Source organism: Phodopus roborovskii, unplaced genomic scaffold (genome assembly GCF_943737965.1).
Source record: "Phodopus roborovskii unplaced genomic scaffold, PHOROB, whole genome shotgun sequence".
In the NCBI taxonomy this organism is placed as follows: domain Eukaryota; kingdom Metazoa; phylum Chordata; class Mammalia; order Rodentia; family Cricetidae; genus Phodopus; species Phodopus roborovskii.
The window spans coordinates 8036517-8055345 of record NW_026125295.1 but is presented as its reverse complement, the minus strand read 5'-3'; the positions used below and the strand labels follow the sequence as shown (position 1 = coordinate 8055345).

Genomic DNA, 18829 nt, shown 5'->3' with positions numbered 1-18829 from the left:
TTAAGATCAAAGTGCCCTGCCTGCAGTCCAGCCTAGAGCAGGGGACTTTTCTCCTGGGGCACGGGGATTTCTGAGGGAAACTCTGAGAAGCTCCGTCCCAGGGAGGGGAGGGGCTTGGGGAAGTCCTTCTGCCAGGAATGGGGCCAATGTCAAAACCAGTGCCTGGTCAGCCTGGCCCAGGAGTGGGGACCCAAGGCTGCAAGGTGGCAGGCCTGTGCGGTGGAGGGTTGCTGCCCATAGAGGCAGGCTGTGCAGACAGCAGCTGCAGAAGCCCTGCACGTGCGAGCGTACAAAGACAGACCTGTGAGTCAGCCCCAGGGTTCCTGGAGGATGAGCCAGGGTAGACTGAGTTGTGTGTCGGTCCATCTGTTGGTCTATCTGCCTTCTGGGCCTGCTGGTGCGTGCATGCCCGCCCCCCCCCTCTCTCTCTGTGTGCGTGTGTGTGTGTGTGTGTGTGTGTGTGTGTGTGTGTGTGTGTGGCGGTGGGGAAAGGTACCTGGCTGTTTTCCTGAGAAGGCTTGTTGTCAGAGGCCAGGTCTTGGGAGGTCAAAGGCTCTGGGATGGAGGGTTGGTGTTGTGCTGTTTGGTTCTGAGGGCCCCCCTGGACATCCTAACATGAACCTCAGCTTCTGGCAGGGCTGGAGGGCCCAGATGGAGTTAGGGGGATACCATGGTACCATGGAAGGTGAGCCAGGATGGGGAAAACGTGGTTAGACAGGAGCCTGCCGCTTAGCATTCTCGTACTCTCATTCCAGGCCATCTGTCAGCCCCTTTCCATACTACCATGGCTGGGCTACTGAAGAGAAAGTTTGACCAGCTGGAGGAAGACTTCCTCAGCTCCTCCTCGTCCTCTGGCAGTCTCTCTCTTTCCTCATCCCCCGGTTCTTCTGTCTTCCCTGCCTGGAACTCAGATGAGGAGGGACCGTGTGGTCAGGCACCCCAGCCTGACCAGGACTCCTGTGGCTTCCGAAGTTTCACTCGTAAGTCTTGTGTCCCGGGGACCCCCCCCCCTTTCTCTACAGGTGAAATTGGCCTTTGTGGCCTTGGGGTGCCTCTTGCTGTGAAGTCTTTTACTGTGCACTATTCAGGGACACCTGGGCCAGCCTTGACACCTTTGACCTTGGGAGTCTTGCTGTTAAGATTTGCTCCCTTGGGGCTCTGAGGCCTTCCCAAGGGGCTGCTTCTTTCTGTAGTATCTCTGCATCCCCAGAGCACCCGCCCTCGCAGGAGCTGCCCCCACACCTCACACACACACACACACACACACACACACACACACACACACCTTTTGTTTCATGGCTTTTTAGCTTTTTCCCTGAATGTCTCCAAACCCCAAAGGGGTTTTTCCTGATTAGTTTTCTTCTCTTTTTTTTTTTTTAAATCTTGAGGACGGAGTCTCACATAGCCCAGGTTGTCCTCCAACTATGTGGCATCTGCCTTCCTGGTATGGGGGTACGGATGTGTCCCACCATGGCCGAGTTCTTGGCTCTCTCTCAAACTTGATTTTAAAGGGGGCCCCTTTAAAAAATATTTCTTTTAATTTTTGAGATTATATCATTTCTCCTATCCTTTTCTCCCTCCAAATCCTCCCATATACTCCTTGTCCTCTTTCAACTTCATGGCCTCTTCATTTATGGTTAACTCTTTCTCTCCCTCTCTCCCTCTCCTTAGACAGTTTTCCCCTACAAAGGGAATGGTTGGTTTTTGTTTTTCAAGATAGGATTTCTCTGTGTAACAGCCTTGGCTGCCCCTGAACTCTCTGTGTAGACCTGGCTGGTCTCAAATTCAGAGATCCTCCTGCCTCTGCCTCCCCAGTACTGGGAATAAAGGTGTGCACCACCACCTCCTGACAAGGGAATGCTTTTACACAGGGTTAGGTCTCCCTATGAAGTTTTGACACCAGAGCTATTCTGCTTATGTATATACATACCTGTGTGTTAACACACACACACATACATGTGTACAACCCCCCCCACACACACACACACAAGAGTATGATTTTTTTAATTTAGAAAATTTCTTCAGGTAGTTGGATGCAACAAAATTATATTAACTTGAAGTCACTGGGCCATAGTGGCAAACACCTGTAATTCCAGGATTGGGGAGGTAGAGGCAGGAAGTTTAGGGAACTAGACACAGAGGTACATGAGGCCTGTCTTGCTTTTAAATCAGATATGATGGTAGATAGCTTTAATTCCAGGACTTGAGAGGCAAAGCCTCGTGGATCTCTTGAGTCCAAAGCCAACCTGGTCTACGTATCAGGTTCTAGGCCAGCAAACAAACCAGGGCTGGGAAGATGGCATCCATTACTCTTCCCGAGGAGCCGACTTGGCTCACAACCACCTGTGACTCTCACACTAAGGGTCTGGCGCCTTCTGAACTTCAAGGGCACCTGCTTGCAGGGCACGGACTCACACATGCTCTTTTTAAAGACGAGTAGGTTAAAAAAAAAAAAAAAAAAAAAAAAAGCAAAGACCCAGACAGTAGGACCAGTGAGGTGGCTCAGCGAGTGGAGGTGCTCGTCACTACGCCTGAAGATTTGAGTTCGAACCCTGGAGCACACATGTTGTAGGACAACCAACTCCTACAACTTGTTCTCAATATGTAGTCAATAATTTATAAGGGGCAGGACTTCCTAAGTCTGTTCCAGAACACTTAAAACTGTGAAGGAAGACATCAGTGTGTGTGTGTTTTGCCTGTGTACCACGTGCATGCTGTGCCTGAGGAGGCCAGAAGGGGGCGTTGGGTCCGCTGGAACTGGAGTTAGGCTGTGAGCAACCTTGATGTGGGTATCAATGCTCTTACCTGGTGCTGTGCCTTGATACATTTAAACAGAGAATTGCTGTCTATGTTACATGTAAAGAACACTTAGCAAAGGAACATAAATTACAGAAAAGTGTACAAAAGATCTGTAAATACTTGGTAATGGCAGCAAGGTGCTTGACTTTCTAATGCAGTCCTTTGGGTTGATGAATGACAATAAGCCAACGTTGGCTTGGGTGTGGCCATCAGCGGTGGATGGGTAAGCATCTTCCTAGAAATTACACCGCACTGCCGAGACCTCACTCCCTGCCCGTTCCTTGTCATTTCAGCCCCATCCATCCTGAAGCGTGCTCCTCGGGAGCGTCCGGGCCGTGTGACCTTTGACGGCATCACTGTCTACTATTTCCCGAGGTGCCAGGGATTCACCAGTGTGCCCAGTCGTGGTGGCTGCACCCTGGGCATGGCTCCCCGGCACAGCGCCTGCCGGCTTTTCTCCTTAGCTGAGTTTACACAGGAGCAGGTCCGTGCTCGGCGGGAGAAGCTCCGGCAGCGCCTGAAGGAGGAGAAACTGGAGACGCTGAGGTGGAAGGTATGGAGATCCATGGAGCCGCTTTGCATGTTACGTGTGGTTGGTGTCAGGGGAGGGGATACAGAGAGGTTCCGGGAAGGCGGGAGCTCAGGTGGCCCTGGCATCTCTTACCGGCACTCGGGAGTGGGAGCAGGGGAAGTTCAATCAAGGCCACCTTCAGCTACGTAGCAGATCATAGGCCAAGACCCCATAGGCAGTTTCAGACAAGGGTCAGGCCTGGTGTACCCCTGCTTGAATCTTTCTAGACTCACCGGGGTTAGGAACTGACCTGACATTGCCGGTACATGTATCTAGTTAGAGCAGGGGTTTTGTGTCTGACCTAGGATGGCATGGGTGATAGATCTGTGGGATATCTCTGGTGACACACCCTTCCTGTACATGTAGCTTTCCACGGCTGGAGTTCCAGAGGCAGGGACAGGCTTGGCCCTCACGGTGGATGCCATCGATGATGCATCAGTAGAGGACGACTTGGCACTGGCTATAGCGGATGGCCGCTTGGAGGAAGTGAATTTCCTGCAGCCCCACCCACCTCGGCAGCGGCGGGCCCTGCTTCGAGCGTCAGGTGTCCGGAGGATCGACCGAGAGGAGAAGAGGGGGCTTCAGGTGCTGCGCCGCTCTCGGGAGGACTGTGGCTGCCGCTGTGATGGAGTCTGTGACCCCGAGACCTGCAGTTGCAGCCTGGCTGGCATCAAGTGCCAGGTATGCAGCTGGACTGGGGAGGGTAAGGGGCTGGGCCTTTTATTATGTTTAAGGTCCCTGGGTTCAATCCCTAGCTCCACTACCAAAGCTTCAAAAAGAGAAAAAAGTCTTCCAGATGTGGTGGCATGAGCTTTTAATCCCAGCACTGTGGGAGGCAGAGGCAGGCCAGTCTCTATAAATAAAGTCAGGTCCAGCCAAGGCTACATAACACAGTGAGATCCTTTCTCCAGAAAACAAGCCAGGCACTGGCGGTTCATGCACGCCTTTCATTAAACCCAGCACTGAGGAGACAGAGGCAGAGAGAGGCTGACGGGCAGAACGCTGTAGGCCACAGCCTGGTCTACAGAGTGAGTTCCTGGACAGCCAGGGCTGCACAGAGAAGCCCTGTCTCGAAAGCAAACAACAACAAAAAAAAAAAACAAAAACAAAATCTGCAGGATCTGGTGGGGTGGGGAGTGAGCGTTCAGGCTTCTCGCACCCACAATGTCCTTACCCTGTGCATGTTTTTTTCCTGCAGATGGACCACACGTCATTCCCCTGTGGCTGCTGCAGTGAAGGCTGTGAGAACCCTAATGGCCGCGTGGAATTCAACCAGGCGAGAGTGCAGACGCACTTCATCCATACACTCACACGCCTGCAGATGGAGCAGGGTGCTGAGAGCCTGGGGGACACAGAGTCTCCCGTCCAGGACGGTCCCGTTGAGCAAACCCTGGTTGCCCCTTTTCCGATGGCCAAGCCCCCTGTGAGCAGTGAGCTGGGAGAGAACAGCTGTAGCAGCGACATGACCGATTCCTCGTCCTCGTCCTCCGGCAATAGCGAGCCTGCGGATCACCCTGCCCACCCCAGCCTGCCGGGTCCCAGCTTCCAGTCTGGCGTGGATGAAGACAGCCTGGCACAGATCCTGAATTTCAGTGACTCTGACCTCGGTGTTGAGGAGGACGAGGAGGATGAGGAAAGGGGTGTGGGCAACTTGGATAACCTCAGCTGTTTCCATCTGGCTGACATCTTTGGTACCGGTGACCCCAGCGGCCTGGCCAGCTGGACTCACAGCCAGCCCTGCTTTAGCCTCGCATCGGGCATCCTAGATGAGAATGCCAACCTGGATGCCAGCTGCTTCCTAAACAGCGGACTTGAGGGCTTGAGAGGAGGCAGCCTCCCTGGCAGTTCCGGGTCCCCTGGGGTGGAGGCCGTGCAGGGTGGCTCTGTGGACCTGAGTTTATCCTCCTGTGACTCCTTTGAGTTGCTCCAGGCTCTGCCAGATTACAGCCTGGGGCCTCACTATTCTTCCCGCAGGGCATCTGGCAGCTTGGACAGCCGTGAGGCCCTCCACCCTTTGCCCAGCTCTCCACCAAGGGATGCCAGCACTTGCTTCCTGGAGTCTCTCGTGGGCCTGTCAGAGCCTGTCACGGATGTCCTGGCACCCCTTCTGGAGAGCCAGTTTGAGGACGCTGCCTTGGCGCCTTTGATGGAGCCGGTGCCTGTATAAGAACTGCGATGCCATTTCCCTGAGGTCTCTGTGTGTAACGGTCTCCCGTGGGCTGGGCCTGGCCATGGGTGCTAAATGCGCCCTTATTTTTACATTAACACTCGGAATTTTATTTATTTTTTTATTCTTTTTTATTCTTTATTGTGAACTGTAGAGAGGGTAGGGAGGGACGTCCCTCTTTCAATCCCTGGTCTCTATATCCAAACAAGAGGTCTCTACCTCCCAGTGGGGGGGGGGTAAGAGGGGCGGGGCTCTCCTGGGGCCACACAGATTCCCTTTTCCACTGTAATGTGCTCCTTGGTCCAAGGACAGCGGACGCGGGGCTGAAAACAGGGGCTTCTGGCTTCCTGCCAGCCATGGGGCTAGATCTTCTGGACTGTGAAGATGTAATTTATTTCTGTAACTTATTTGGGGCCTGTGGCATCAGTACTTGAACCTCCCTGGCAGGTGGGCGATGTTGGGGTTCAGTGTACCCTGCCCGCCTGGGATTTGGTATGGACCATGTGGGTTTGAGCCTATGACCTACCGTCTGCTGCCTGGCTCCTGAGCTGAGGCTTTGCCTCACCAGCCTTGACCAAAAACCCTTTTTGTTTTTACCCTCCCTGGACACTGACTTGTCCTCTGCCTGCTTCCCTTTCCCCGAGGCCATGGGTTAAGGAGCCCCTCCTGTAGGACGGGAAGCCTGAGGCCCTGAGAAGGGCAATGGGCCTGCCTCAGGATAGGAAGCGCACCCAGGTCACTGTCTCAGGGCTTTCTGGGCACTGAACTCCATCCTAGCCCACCGCCTGCCCCTAGGCCAGCTGGTAAGGGGTGGCTCTTGAGGGCTCTTATGCCCTTCATTAGCTGATGTTGGATTTTGTATGCATTTTTATATTGTCTCTAAGTGTCAGAACTATAATTTATTCATTTCTTTGTGTGTGTATGTGTGCCAAGAAACACAGGCTCTGGGCCCTGCCTCCTTGCCCAGGCGGCTTTGCCAGCGTGTGTGCTTGTGGGAACACATTGTACCTGAGCTGACAGGTACCAATAAAGACACTCTATTTTTAAGTGTGGTCTCCTTGGTGGGGTGGGGCACTGCAGGGTAGCATGGACAGAGGCTGTGCTGAGAGGCAGGGACAGCACATTGGGCTTCCTTCCAGGAGGGCCAGTCAGCCTGCAGGCAGAAAGCCAGCTGAGAGGCTGGCTCTGCCGATGGAACAGTTTTCCCTCTGGATTAACCCATTCCTTGACAATGCCATCTGAGCCTCAGTAGGGCTTTGTAAGGAGGCAGAGCTGTCGGCTTGGGCTGGGCCAGGGTACTCTCCTTTGCATACATAACCGCACTGGTCTGGGCCCAGAAAGGTCAGGGCAGTAAGATGCCTTTAGAGGAGGCCTGGCTTGGTGACAGGGCTCAGCAGCTGCAATCCCTGGGGAATTGAGCTCCGGAAGTGTCTACCAGCCAGACCTGTCAGACCTGTCCAAAGGCAGCCTTGGAGTAGGCCTTAGGCCAGAGGTGCAGACCAGGCTCTGGGGAGGCCCAGTTAGGAGCCCAGTGCCTCCAGTTAGGAGACAGTGACTTGCATAGGTCCCTCCCGGGAATGACCTGACCACAGGTGACCCTCCCTGCCTGTGCTGTAGCCCCTCTCTGTGGGGGTGACTTCAGTACCTGATGAGGGGCTGTGCAGATTTCCCACCTAGAGCCCAGGTTTTTCCAGTCCCGTGTGTAGAATGTAGTGTGTGTGTAAGCCTGTGAATACATCCTGATGCCCAGTTTTGTTTATGGACATAACTTGATGACAACATCAATGACCACCACCAGAGGCTGAGGGCTTGGGTCACTGCCTGTAGAGGGGCCGGTCGCATGTATCTGTGACTGGCTTATCTTGTTTGACTTCTCCGAGTAGAATGCCTTGGTACATTCTGTTGTCCTACCTCCTCATCCCTTCCCCCGGGGCCTGGAGACCCTTGGGCAGAGATTGATCTATCCAGCAGGTAACATCTATCTCTACCGAGGGTCCTGAGGGTCCTCTGATAATCTAGGGTGCCTGGTGATCGCTCTAGAGCCCCTACAGGCTTCTCCACACATCTGATCCCTGGTCAGTCGGGCCTTTCTAACTCCCATGTAGGGCCCCAGGGTCAGTTTTGGGGAGTTTCGTCGAGATAGAAGGGGACAAATAACACCGATCTCCCTAAACACAGACCTATTTCCTAATGGAACTGTCCCAACAAAACTGTTTTAAGACACCATAGGAAAAGGAACTTAGTGTCCCTATAGGAAAGAGGAGATAACATTCTAGATCCATGCATGCATGTGGCCAGTAGTGTTATAGAAAGCACAGGGCTGGAGTACAAAATAGAATACCAGCTGAACATCATCCTCAAGGCCCTGGGTTCTAGCCCCAGCGCTGGAAGAAAGAAAAGACAACTTAGCAGCCGCCCAGGCAAACTGAAGTTCTAAAACTCTCTTGTCAGGTAGCTGAGGGTGACCTTGAACTGTGATCTTCCTGCCTCTACCTCCCAAGTGCTGGGATTATAGGAAGTTGTCTCAAACTCGTGTGTGCGTACACGCACGCGTGCGCTCACACTCATACACACACACTCCCACTTTTGAGACAAGATCGCATGTGGCCCAAGCTGCCACTTGCCACCGGCTCATTGCCACCAGGCATCTACCGCATTCTACCCACACTAGGGCCTTTGAGGCTGCTGTAGTCATTGTCTTTGTTTTGTGCTTAAATGTGAGTTTATACATGCCACCGTTGTGTGGAGGTCAGAGGACAACTAGTGGGACTTGATTCTCCCCTTCCTCCCCGTGGGATCCAGAGGGCCCAGCGAGGGATTCAATTCAGGCCATCAGGTCAGAGTTGGGACAGGAACCTTTTACCTGATGAGCCATCTCCCCAGCCCTTTGTCTTGAGACTGCAGCTAGCTATGAAGCAATGGCTGGCCTGGAACTCCCTCCGCAGACGGGGCTGGCTTCAGACTTGCAGCTGAGCTGCACCTTCCTCTGCCTCCCAAGTGCTGGCATTGCAGGTGTCTAGGATTTTACCCTTCCTGCCTGTGGTTTTCTTTAAATAGAATACAGCAATATGCTTAAAAGTGAGACCCGTCTTTTTTTTTTTTTTTCCTTTATCCTCCTCCCCCTCCACCCAGGCAGCTTCTCCGTGTGGCCCTGACTGTCCTGGAACTCACTGTGTCCGCCAGGCTGGCCTAGAATTCCGAGATTCACCTGCCCTTACCTCCCAAGTGCTGCTGGGGAAAAGGCTTGTGCTACCAGCTGAGACCTGTTCTGTTCTTTTGGTTTTTAAGCCAGGGTTTCTCTGTGGCTTTGGAGGCGGACCTGGAACTAGCTCTTGTAGACCAGGCTGTTCTCGAACTCACAGAGATCTGCCTGCCTCTGCCTCCCGAGTGCTGGGAGAGACCTGTCTTTTTCAACAGCGCCCAAGAAGTCCTAAATGTGTTGTGCTAGCTGTTATGTAAACATGGGTGAGCACGTCATTATCCAATTTAAGGGTGAAAGGCGGATTCAGGGATACTGTGTGTACCCAGGGGACATGAGACCCTCACTTCAATCCTATACCATAAATTAAGTATTTTCTAGATATAATTGGCAAAGCATGACACCAGAGTTGGGAAATGGAGTCTTTCTTTTTTTTGAGATGGGGGTCTTCTGCAGCTTAAGATAGCCTCAGTTAGGATGGCCATGGCCTTCTGATTTTCCTGCCAACACCTCCAAAGTGCTGGGGTCCCAGGTATGACCGCCTTGCTGGTTTATGTGGCGCTGGCCGGGGTGTGTGTGTGTGTGTGTGTGTGTGCGTGTCACTGCACAAGCGCTCCGCTGACTGAGTCACATCCTCCACCTAGAATTCCTGAGGCCCAGAGAGGACAGGCACTTGAGAGGGTACACGGTGAGACCGTGGACCTCCAGACAGCCAGCTCAGAGCTCTTTCCCGAGGCTGGACTGAGCCAGAGTTCCACCCTGAGGGACGGGAGGGTTGTATTGGGAGCCCAGCAAAGGTGAAGGGTCCACTGCACTGCACCTGCCCCCTTGGGCGTTAAAGGGGACCCTGGAAGGTGAGCTGGTTGGCCAGGATCTTTCTACAAAATCCAAAGTGTGGTGACTGCGGGGGCAGGGTGTGGCTCAGTGATAATGTGACTTGTCCCAACCCAGTGAGTTCCAGCTTGAGGGTAGGGGAGGTGGGTGGACACAATATCCTCATAGAGGACAGTGGACTTTGAAAATCTGTCGACCCTTCTGTAGTGAGATATTCACCCTGTCTGCACTGTAGCACTGACCACACCCACTGGGGCGTGGGGACAGGTGTGGGCGTGACCTGGGGGGACCAGGTCTTGGGTCCCAGACCCAAGCTTGCTTTCTTACTTCCTGGTTGGAGACAGAGAGCATCCGCAGGCATCCTTGCAATGGGAACCCATGGTGGTCATCTGTTTCTGGTATGATTTCTCCCCGAATAAACATCCATCAGCCTATCGTTACCCAGACTCTTATTTACCACAAATTACCCTTCTGTAGGTGGTCTTCCGGTCTGAGCCCCCTGCCAGGGCAGACTCAGTGGGCATTATGGTAGGGAGAGGCAGTTGCCTCTCTGGTTCTGAGATACTAGGGATAAGACTGGGGGGGTGGGGACTTTGAGATAGCTATCGGGTGCTTTTTCCTAGCCATCGCTCCACTGGGAGATCTCTTTGTCTGCTTCTTCAAGACCCTGAAGAAAAAGTGGGGTCCGTGAGGAAAGGGGAGGGGGCCAGCAAGCCCTGGCACAAGTTAAACCCGTACCTTCCTTCCCCAGGGAAAATTTCTTCTTGGCCTTAAAACCATGAAGCTTCGCCGGGCATTGGTGGCTCACACCTTTAAACCCAGCACTCAGGAAGCAGAGGCAGGCAGATCTCTGTGAGTTTGAGGCCAACCTGGTCTACAGAGTGAGTTCCAGGGCGAGCCAGGGCTACACAGTGGAAACCTGTCTCCAAAAACCAAAATAAAAAAAAAAAACATACAAAGTTTCTAAACACCCTCAGGCCAGATGAGGGATGAATCCGAATAAACTACACACAATACAGAAATGGTGAGAATATGTCATTTTCCCAAGTCTTTCTCTACGGATCCACTTCCTACGCTCCCCATGAGGCGTCGGTAGCTTGATGGCTTCCACCGACTCGAGCCCTTTCCAGGCACAGCTAGGGCCTCAATGACCCTTGGGCTTTCTCCAAAATTTCTTCTCTGATCTTGGGATAGTTGGGGTGCTCCGTCAGGACCTGGTACAGAGATCGGTCAGATGTGTGGAGCCAGGCAGGGGGCCCGGCCGCTGCAATGTCCCACTTGGGCTCCTGACTTACGCTGTGACAGACTTCGATGGCATCTACAAATTTCTTGTCTTTCAGGTAGTTGAAAGCCAGTTTGAAACCTGTCCAGAGGTGGGGGAGGGGTGTGGAGGGACACCCTGGTAACTGGGGAGCCCTCTGGCTCCCTCTACTGCCAGGATGCAGGACTTGAGCACTAGGATTGGGGCATTAGCCCCTGGGTGCCTTGGCCTGTCTGTTGTCTTACCGATGGCAGGGCTGGCCTGGTGGCTGTACTTCCAGGCCAGCTCATAGTTGGCGGCCGCATCCTTGTAGGACTGCTCTTTCTCCATGATGAAGCCCATGTACTCATAGGCCTTGCAGCAAGACTACAGGGAAAGCCAGTTAGCACATCCGCCCCAAAGCAGCCACTGTGGTCCTCGGGGGGGGGGGGGGGTGAGCAACTGGATGGCAGTGGTCAGCACTAACCCGAAGCACACAGGGACCCCTCAAGAGCACCCTCAGCATTTCCAGGGGTTAACTGTGTCCCGGTAGACTCCTTACTCAAAAGCTGGCGTGACCCTTTCGTACAAAGCCCCTCTACTGACATCCCCTCTGTGGGAAGCTAATCCTCGCCCACTCCTCCCGGGGCATTCTCTCCCTGGTTTGCCTGACCTCTGCAAGCTCGGCTTCTCCCTGAGCCTGTGGCTCCTGGCTCCAGCCCAGCCCAGGATTGTCACCGACCTCGCCTCTGTCTGCACACCTTTTCCCACCATGCTGGCCACCTCCTTGCTTCCTCCCGTCCCCACGGCCGGCCCTTGCCTTGTTGTACTGGAGGCAGCGCCGGAGCAGCTCCAAGGCGAGGTCGAATTTGCCGCCCTGGCAGTAGATGTCTGCTAGCAGGAGCCAGCTCTTTTCCAGGTCTTCGGCCTCGTTCAGGGCCCACGGGAGCTTGGCCAGGCGCTTCAGCTGCGTCCGGGCCTTGGGGACTTGCTTCAGGAGCATGTAGGCCTGTGCCATGGCCAGCAGCGCAGGGACGCTGTCCCTCTGCACACCCATGGAAGCGGGCATTGGGGCACTTTGGCTGACACACACCACCACCCCCATCTTGACGCCCTGCCCGCTGAACCCATCCCTAGCTTTCGCACCTCAGTCTGGGCCATCTCGATGAAGGTGCCCAGAGCTGCCTCCACATTCGCCTTCTCCCTGGTGGCCAGCAGACAGAGGCTCTGCAGCAGCCGCAGCTGGGTCTGCCCGGAGTCCGAGTGCGGGTAAAATTCCCGCAGGAGCTTCTCCGCGGTGCGCACTCCGTGCTGCTGGGACTCTTTCCGACTGGCAGAGCTGTGGGCACGGGACGCAGGATGATAGCCTGCTTGTGTGACCCTCACCTGGCCACGACCCCAGAAGCTGAAGCCTCTCCCGGTCGCCAGCCCTCTTACTTGCTGTCTGTCACCAGGCTCTCAAAAGCCTCTCCACCGACAATCTCATCATCAGGGTTCAGACAGATCTGTACCATGTAGCAGGTGGCAATCTGGCCCCAGGTGCTGTCCTTTCGGGCTTTGTTCAGAAACCTCAAGGCTTCATTGGGCTGCCCAATGTGCCTACATAGAAGAAAATGCCAGGAGCTGGTAGGAGGAATTGTGTAAGATGAGGGAGCACGGACACGCAGGGAGCACGGACACACAGGGAGCACAGACACCAGGGAGCACGGACACAGGGAGCATGGACACACAGGGAGCACGGACACCAGGGAGCACGGACACACAGGGAGCACGGACACCAGAGAGCACGGACACACAGGGAGCACGGACACCAGAGAGCACGGACACACAGGGAGCACACACGGAGCACGGACACACAGGGAGCACAGACACCAGGGAGCACGGACACCAGAGAGCACGGACACCAGGGAGCATGGACACACAGGGAGCACGGACACACAGGGAGAACAGACACCAGAGAGCACGGACACCAGGGAGCACGGACACCAGGGAGCACGGACACACAGGGAGCACGGACACACAGGGAGAACAGACACCAGAGAGCACGGACACACAGGGAGCACGGACACCAGGGAGCACGGACACACAGGGAGCACGGACACCAGAGAGCACGGACACACAGGGAGCACGGACACCAGAGAGCACGGACACACAGGGAGCACACACGGAGCACGGACACACAGGGAGCACAGACACCAGGGAGCACGGACACCAGAGAGCACGGACACACAGGGAGCACGGACACCAGAGAGCATGGACACACAGGGAGCACGGACACCAGGGAGCATGGACACACAGGGAGCACGGACACACAGGGAGAACAGACACCAGAGAGCACAGACACACAGGGAGCACGGACACACCAGGGAGCTCTTGCTGGAAGCCACACTGCTGGATATCTGGTCTGACAGTTTCCTGGCGGTGGCTCTCTGCTTCCCCTTCCCGCTATCTGCTAGGGAGGCCTCTCATCCAACCACTGACCCTCGGTACACTCACGCCTAACTCACCAGCAGTAAATGCCTTGGCAGTAGTTAAATCCTGGCTCCAAAGGCACCCGGCTAGACACCTTCTTGGCCAGTTCAAAGAAAGCAGGAGCCTCTTCAAGCTTGCCACTCCGTCGAAGCAGATCGATCAATTTATTCAATACCAAAAAATTGTCTAAAAAAAGAGCAGAATCTGCAGCATGCAGTGGATAGTAACTCACCAGGCTGGTGTCCTACGGTCTGATGTGGGAGGGGGTCCCAGGAGACACTACTTGTACAGGCTGAGCAGACATATTTTTTTTTTTATTTTTGGTTGTGAGCCTGGCCTTTAACGGCTGAGCTATCATTTCAGCCCCAGCAGACTCGTTCTATATACAAGAGTGAGTAAATTACACACAGATCAAAATATCAACAGCAGGGGCTGGGGACAGGCTTTGGTCAGTAAAGCACTTGCCAGACAAGCACAGGGGCTTGAGTTCAAATCCCAAGCACCCATCTAAAAAGCACAGTGGCTCCGGGGCCTTGCTGGTTATCAGCCCAGTTCAAGTTCAGAGAGAGATCTTGTCCAAAGGGAGCAAGATGAAGGTGACAGAGCAGGGCACCCATGTTGTCCCCTGACCTCTAGGCACACCCTCTCTCCGTCCCCCCTCATACACACACACACACACACACACGCACGCACATGCATGCACACATGCGAACACGCACGCACACACGTGCGCACACGCGTGCGCACACATTCGTACACAGTGGCCTGTACCTGGCTCTGTGTGATCTACCTGTGTGCAGTACAGGGTTGAGCACTTTTTGTCCCATTTTGACAGATGAGGACACTGAGCATGTAGGAGTAATGTTTTTCAAAGGTCACATGGCTATTGACTGATACCAGGGCTCAGACCCAGGCAGGCAGCCCTGACTTGAGACTACTTATGCACCTGGCCACAACAGCTCGGCCTGTGGGTCATGACCATTGTGGGCTCGCTGGACCTCGGGCTTGGGCTTCAGGTCTGGCCCTGGAAGCAGTGGTTTCCTTCAGTAGCAACTAGGGGTGTGGCTACCCATCTAGAGAGACCATCCAGCGGCTTCCAAGTGGGCGTGACCTTAGAGGGGACTGTGCTGTGTCCCAGTAGCTGCCTTATGGGGACAGACAGGCTGTCCTGGTTCCAGTGCCAAGCGCCCGGGTCTAGGAACTGGCCCCTTGGACTCAGGAAGGGCTGCCACGTTCTGGGTCTTTATCAGTTTCCTGCCTCCCTGGGAACAATTGGGAAGGAAGGTGCTTCCTCTGCCCAGCCAGGAAGGAGGGGAGAAGGTCCACCCTTCTCTGGGATAGCCGCCCTGGCCGGCTGGGTGGGGAAGCAGTTTTCTGGTCCCAGTTACCTGGTGCTTTCTCCAGCACTTGGCGGTAGAGATCGATGGCCGTTTCGTAGTTTTGTTTTCTGAACATCAGGTCAGCCAGCAACTATCGGAAGACACACGGGCTGTGTACTCCTGACTGCGGCTTCGTGGGGGCTGGCAGGGAAGGAAAGCAGAGGACTCCCCAGGTAGCCTGCCTGGTCCGGGGAGCCTGTGCGCCCCCACGGAGACCCTAGCACAAGGGCAACGCTGTAGGGAACTTTCTCATCCTGGAAGGCGTGGTGGGCCCGGGGAAGGCGTGGGCTGCAGACAAGCTACAAGGTTTGTTTCACAGGCTTCCAGTCACTGGCCTTCACCTTCACTAACAGTGGGTGTGGTTTCCCCTGAAGTTGGTCCAGCCCTGCCCGACCCCTACCCCCACCCCCGGCCTGGCCTAGAGGATGCTGCTGCCCCCTGCTGGCCTTCCCACCCCTCCCCAAGAAGGGCAGAGCAGGTGGCAGGCCGGGCTAGTGAGGCGTCTGAGGTTAAATGATTAGGGAGCAACCCAAAGCTGCCACTGGACCCGACGCCCCCCCCCCCCAGGTGCGCGTGCGCAGCGGCATGGCATCTCCTACCACCGCAGCTCTCTCGTGAGTCTGCTCCATCTGTAAGAGGGGGCCGCAGCACTGCTCACACAAGTCCTGCTGCCCCAGAAGCAGGTAGAGTTGTGCCAGCTCCAGCGCCACCTGTGAGGACAGACAGACAGACAGAGGAGATCAGCTGGGGCTGCTTTCCCTGCGGTCATCTTCGACCCCCTCCCGCGCTGGGCTGCGGCTGTCAGCTTTAAATCCTGCTGGCCCCTGTGCCTGCCACTCAGTTGGTTTTTTTACCAACGGAACAAGCTGGGGCCTGGGTGACCCACTGCTCTCTCGGCCTTTGGCCGCTGGGTGTCCTGGGTTCTGGGACAGATGACAATGCCGGAGGGCAGTCTCAGGCAAGGATCATGCCCCGCCCCACTGTGCCCAAGGCCTGTCAAATTACCAAGCTAATTTATTGTTGTTGTTTCCCCCCATACAACACATTTAACTATGTTTTCGAAACGTGTATCTCATGTCTCATGTGGCCCAGGCTAGCCTCCAACTCATTATGTAGTCAGGGATGACCTCCTGCCTCCATACCCTGCCCCCAGTGCTGAGATGACAGGTTTAATGACTGCTGAACTAAGGGCTGAACCAAGGGCTTTACTGAGCACCCGCCCTTCCAACTGCCAGGCTCTCTGTTTGGTGTGAACTTAGTGTGAACTGTTTCCTCATCGGGCACCACACCCCTCCCGCAGCTGACGTGGAAACTCAGCCTGGGCTTCATTCCCTCTGCAGCCTGACAACTACAAATAACCCCGCCCCCGCCAGGCCTTGCTTTAAGCAGGTGAGGGCCAGGGCCACTTCCTGCCCCAGAGGTGTCCCCCCCCCCCCCGCAGGCAGGGCCTTTCTGCCTACCCTCCTGCTTCACACCCGCTGCTCCTCTGAGAAGGCCCAAACTCCTGACCCTGCCTCCACCTTCCAAGGGCTGAGGTTACAGTTGCGCACAACAACAGCCTTACTTGGCTGGCAGCTACTGGTGATGGAAGCCAGGGCTTGGCGAATGTCAGGCCAGTGTTCCACCAACTGAGCCACCTTCCTGGCCTACCAAGGAGTCATTTCCAGGGCCACACACCTTATTGTCCCTAGGTGAGTAGGAGAGGGCGTCTTTGTAGGATTTCATGGCACTCTCGTAATCTTTCTCTGCCAGATGGTACTCCCCCATCTGGATGCAGATGGAGGCCGCCAGCTGCTTCTGGAAGGGGATCATCTCCGGTTGCTCCAGAGGGACCCTCTTCAGTATCCGGGACTGGAGGTCCAAGGCCTTGGGGGACCAGTGAAGCCAGGGTCGGGAATCCTGAGCCCGAGTGCCAGGCCACAGGACTTCCAGGACATCTGGGCCTCACTCCCTCAGCACACAGGAGGCAGGCCTGCGGTGTCCCCTATGCAGGAGCAGTAGTGAAGGTGTGCAAGCTCTTGTCCTATTCATTTGCCTGACTCCACCACACTTGCCGCTGTGTGTCCAATTTGCTCGGGGCTGCCTTGCAGGCTAGAGCAACACACACTAGGTTCCCTGAGCAGGCTGGAGGATTGTTACTAGTGGTGTTTGTACTTTTCTTTTTGAGACAGGGTCTCACCACGTAGCCACGGCTGATATGGAGCTTGCTATGTAGACCAGGCTGGCCTCAGATTTACAGATTTACCTGACTCTGCCTCTAGAGAGCTGGGATTAAAGGTGTGTGCCACCAAACCCAGCTCAGGCTGGGTTGCTGTTGTTGTTTGTGACAGGGTCTTATATACTGCAGGCTGGCCCAAAGCTCATTATATAGTCAAAGGTGACTTTGAACCTCTGATCCTGTGCTACCAAGGCCTTAGCGTGTGCTAGCCGCTAAACTGGGTCCTGGGGCTGTGCTTTGATAGACATATTCGCTCTGCATCTGGCTCCCTTCTGGACTTTAAGGCAGTTCACACACATCCAAGATGTGGGCCGATGAGGTACAGAACAGGGGAGACAGTCAAGTTGCAAGAAGTAGGTACAAGCCAGCACTGGGACCCTCAAGGACAAAGAGATACATGGATTGTGTGCTAAATAAGAGAAGTCACCTTGGCTGTGTGTGGTGGCCCACAACTTTAATCCCAGCACTTGGGAGGCAGAGGCAGGTGGATCTATCTCTGTGAGTTCAAGGACAGCCTGGTCCATAAAGTGAGTTTCTGAACAGCCAGGATTGTTACATAGGGAAACCTCGTCTCTAAAAACAAAAACAAAACCAAAACAAAAAAGGAGAAGTCACCTCAAGTAGTCAGTGGCAGGGTGTGTGTGTGTGTGTGTGTGTGTGTGTGTGTGTGTGTGTGTGTGTGTGTGCGCGCGCCTTTCTCTAGAACTACATAGCTACACTAGGTACACGGGTGACCTTGCACTTGTGGGTGGAAAGTGAGGAACCCATGATAGGAATGGAGGGCACTTGGATCAGGGACAGCCCGGTACGGGAAGAAGATGTGTTGGTACGGGGCCAGACTTCAATCTCAGCTCCAACTACTTCATTTATGATAAACCCACTAGAAGGTGGATACCCTGCAACTAAGAGATGCATTGGTCCAGCTCTGATGTCTCTGCACTTGGGAGGCAGAGACGGGGGTCTTCGAGTTCAAGGCCTGCTTTAGTCTATATCAGTGGTCCTCAAGCTCCCTAATGCTGTGACCCTTTAATATAATTCCTTATGTTGTGGTGACCCCCAACCTTAAAATTATTTTTTTAAATGTTTATTATGTATAATATTTATTTATTATGTATACAGTGTTCTGTCTACATGTTTCCCTGCAGGCCAGAAGAGGGCACTAGATCTCATTACAGATGGTTGTGAGCCACCATGTGGTTGCTGGGAATTGAACTCAGGACCTTTGGAAAAGCAGGCAGTGCTCTTAACCACTGAGCCATCTCTCCAGCCCCCCATAAAATTATTTTCATTGTGAATTCATAACTGTAATTTGGCTACTGTTATGAATAATAGTGTTTTCTGGTAGGCGACCCCTATTAGAAAGCTGTTTGACCCCCCTCATAGGGGTCATGACCTATAGTTTGAGGACATTGGTCTATATAGTAAGTACTAGGTCAACCAGAGCTATAGAGTGAGATCCTGTTTAAAAAAAAAAAATGAAAATTCTTGGTTTGGAGAGACAGCTCAGCAGTTATGTGTACACACCGTTCTTGCAGAGGGTCCGAGTTTGGGTCCTAGCACCCACATCGGGCAGCCCACAACCATCCATTCCCAGGGATCTAATGCCCTGTTCTGGTCTGCAAAGGCGCAAGGCACGCATGCAGTGGACATACATATGTGTAGGTAAACACTCATATGGAAAAAAAATAAAACTAAGTCTTGAAAAAGAAAATCACATTTACTAGAGCTGGTTGGTGGTGGCGCACACCTTTAATCCCAGCACTCAAGGGGCAGAGGCCGGCAGGTGGATCTCTGAGTTTGAGGCCATTCTGGACTACAGAGTGAGTTCCAGGACAAACAGGGCTACACAGGGAAACCCTGTTTTGGGGGGGGAAAAAAAAAGTTGCAGTGACTGTATCTAACCTACTGAGCATCAAAGCTCAGCAACAACAACAGTGTACAGCATTGGGC

General features: G+C 54.2%; 2 protein-coding genes across 2 annotated transcripts in view; one reads left to right on the top strand and one right to left on the bottom strand.

Annotated features, from left to right (window-relative positions):
* Nucleotides 1–763: 763 nt before the first annotated feature.
* Csrnp1 (cysteine and serine rich nuclear protein 1) lies at nt 764–5755 on the top strand. Its single transcript, XM_051202420.1, has 4 exons — nt 764–980; nt 3093–3352; nt 3737–4051; nt 4569–5755. The coding sequence occupies exons 1-4, from the start codon at nt 785–787 to the stop codon at nt 5535–5537; spliced, it is 1740 nt and encodes a 579-aa protein (XP_051058377.1). The 5' UTR covers nt 764–784; the 3' UTR covers nt 5538–5755.
* A 4705-nt stretch (nt 5756–10460) lies between these two features.
* The window catches only part of Ttc21a (tetratricopeptide repeat domain 21A), a 32292-nt gene continuing 23923 nt past the window's right edge, over nt 10461–18829 (bottom strand). The window contains exons 20-29 of the mRNA XM_051202409.1: nt 16339–16527; nt 15261–15371; nt 14671–14752; nt 13318–13468; nt 12248–12409; nt 11957–12149; nt 11631–11855; nt 11077–11197; nt 10866–10933; nt 10461–10784 (exon numbers count right to left, since the gene is read on the bottom strand). Of these exons, the coding sequence (XP_051058366.1) occupies nt 10707–10784; nt 10866–10933; nt 11077–11197; nt 11631–11855; nt 11957–12149; nt 12248–12409; nt 13318–13468; nt 14671–14752; nt 15261–15371; nt 16339–16527 (1380 nt within the window). The 3' untranslated portion in view covers nt 10461–10706. The remainder of the gene's footprint in view (nt 10785–10865; nt 10934–11076; nt 11198–11630; nt 11856–11956; nt 12150–12247; nt 12410–13317; nt 13469–14670; nt 14753–15260; nt 15372–16338; nt 16528–18829) is intronic.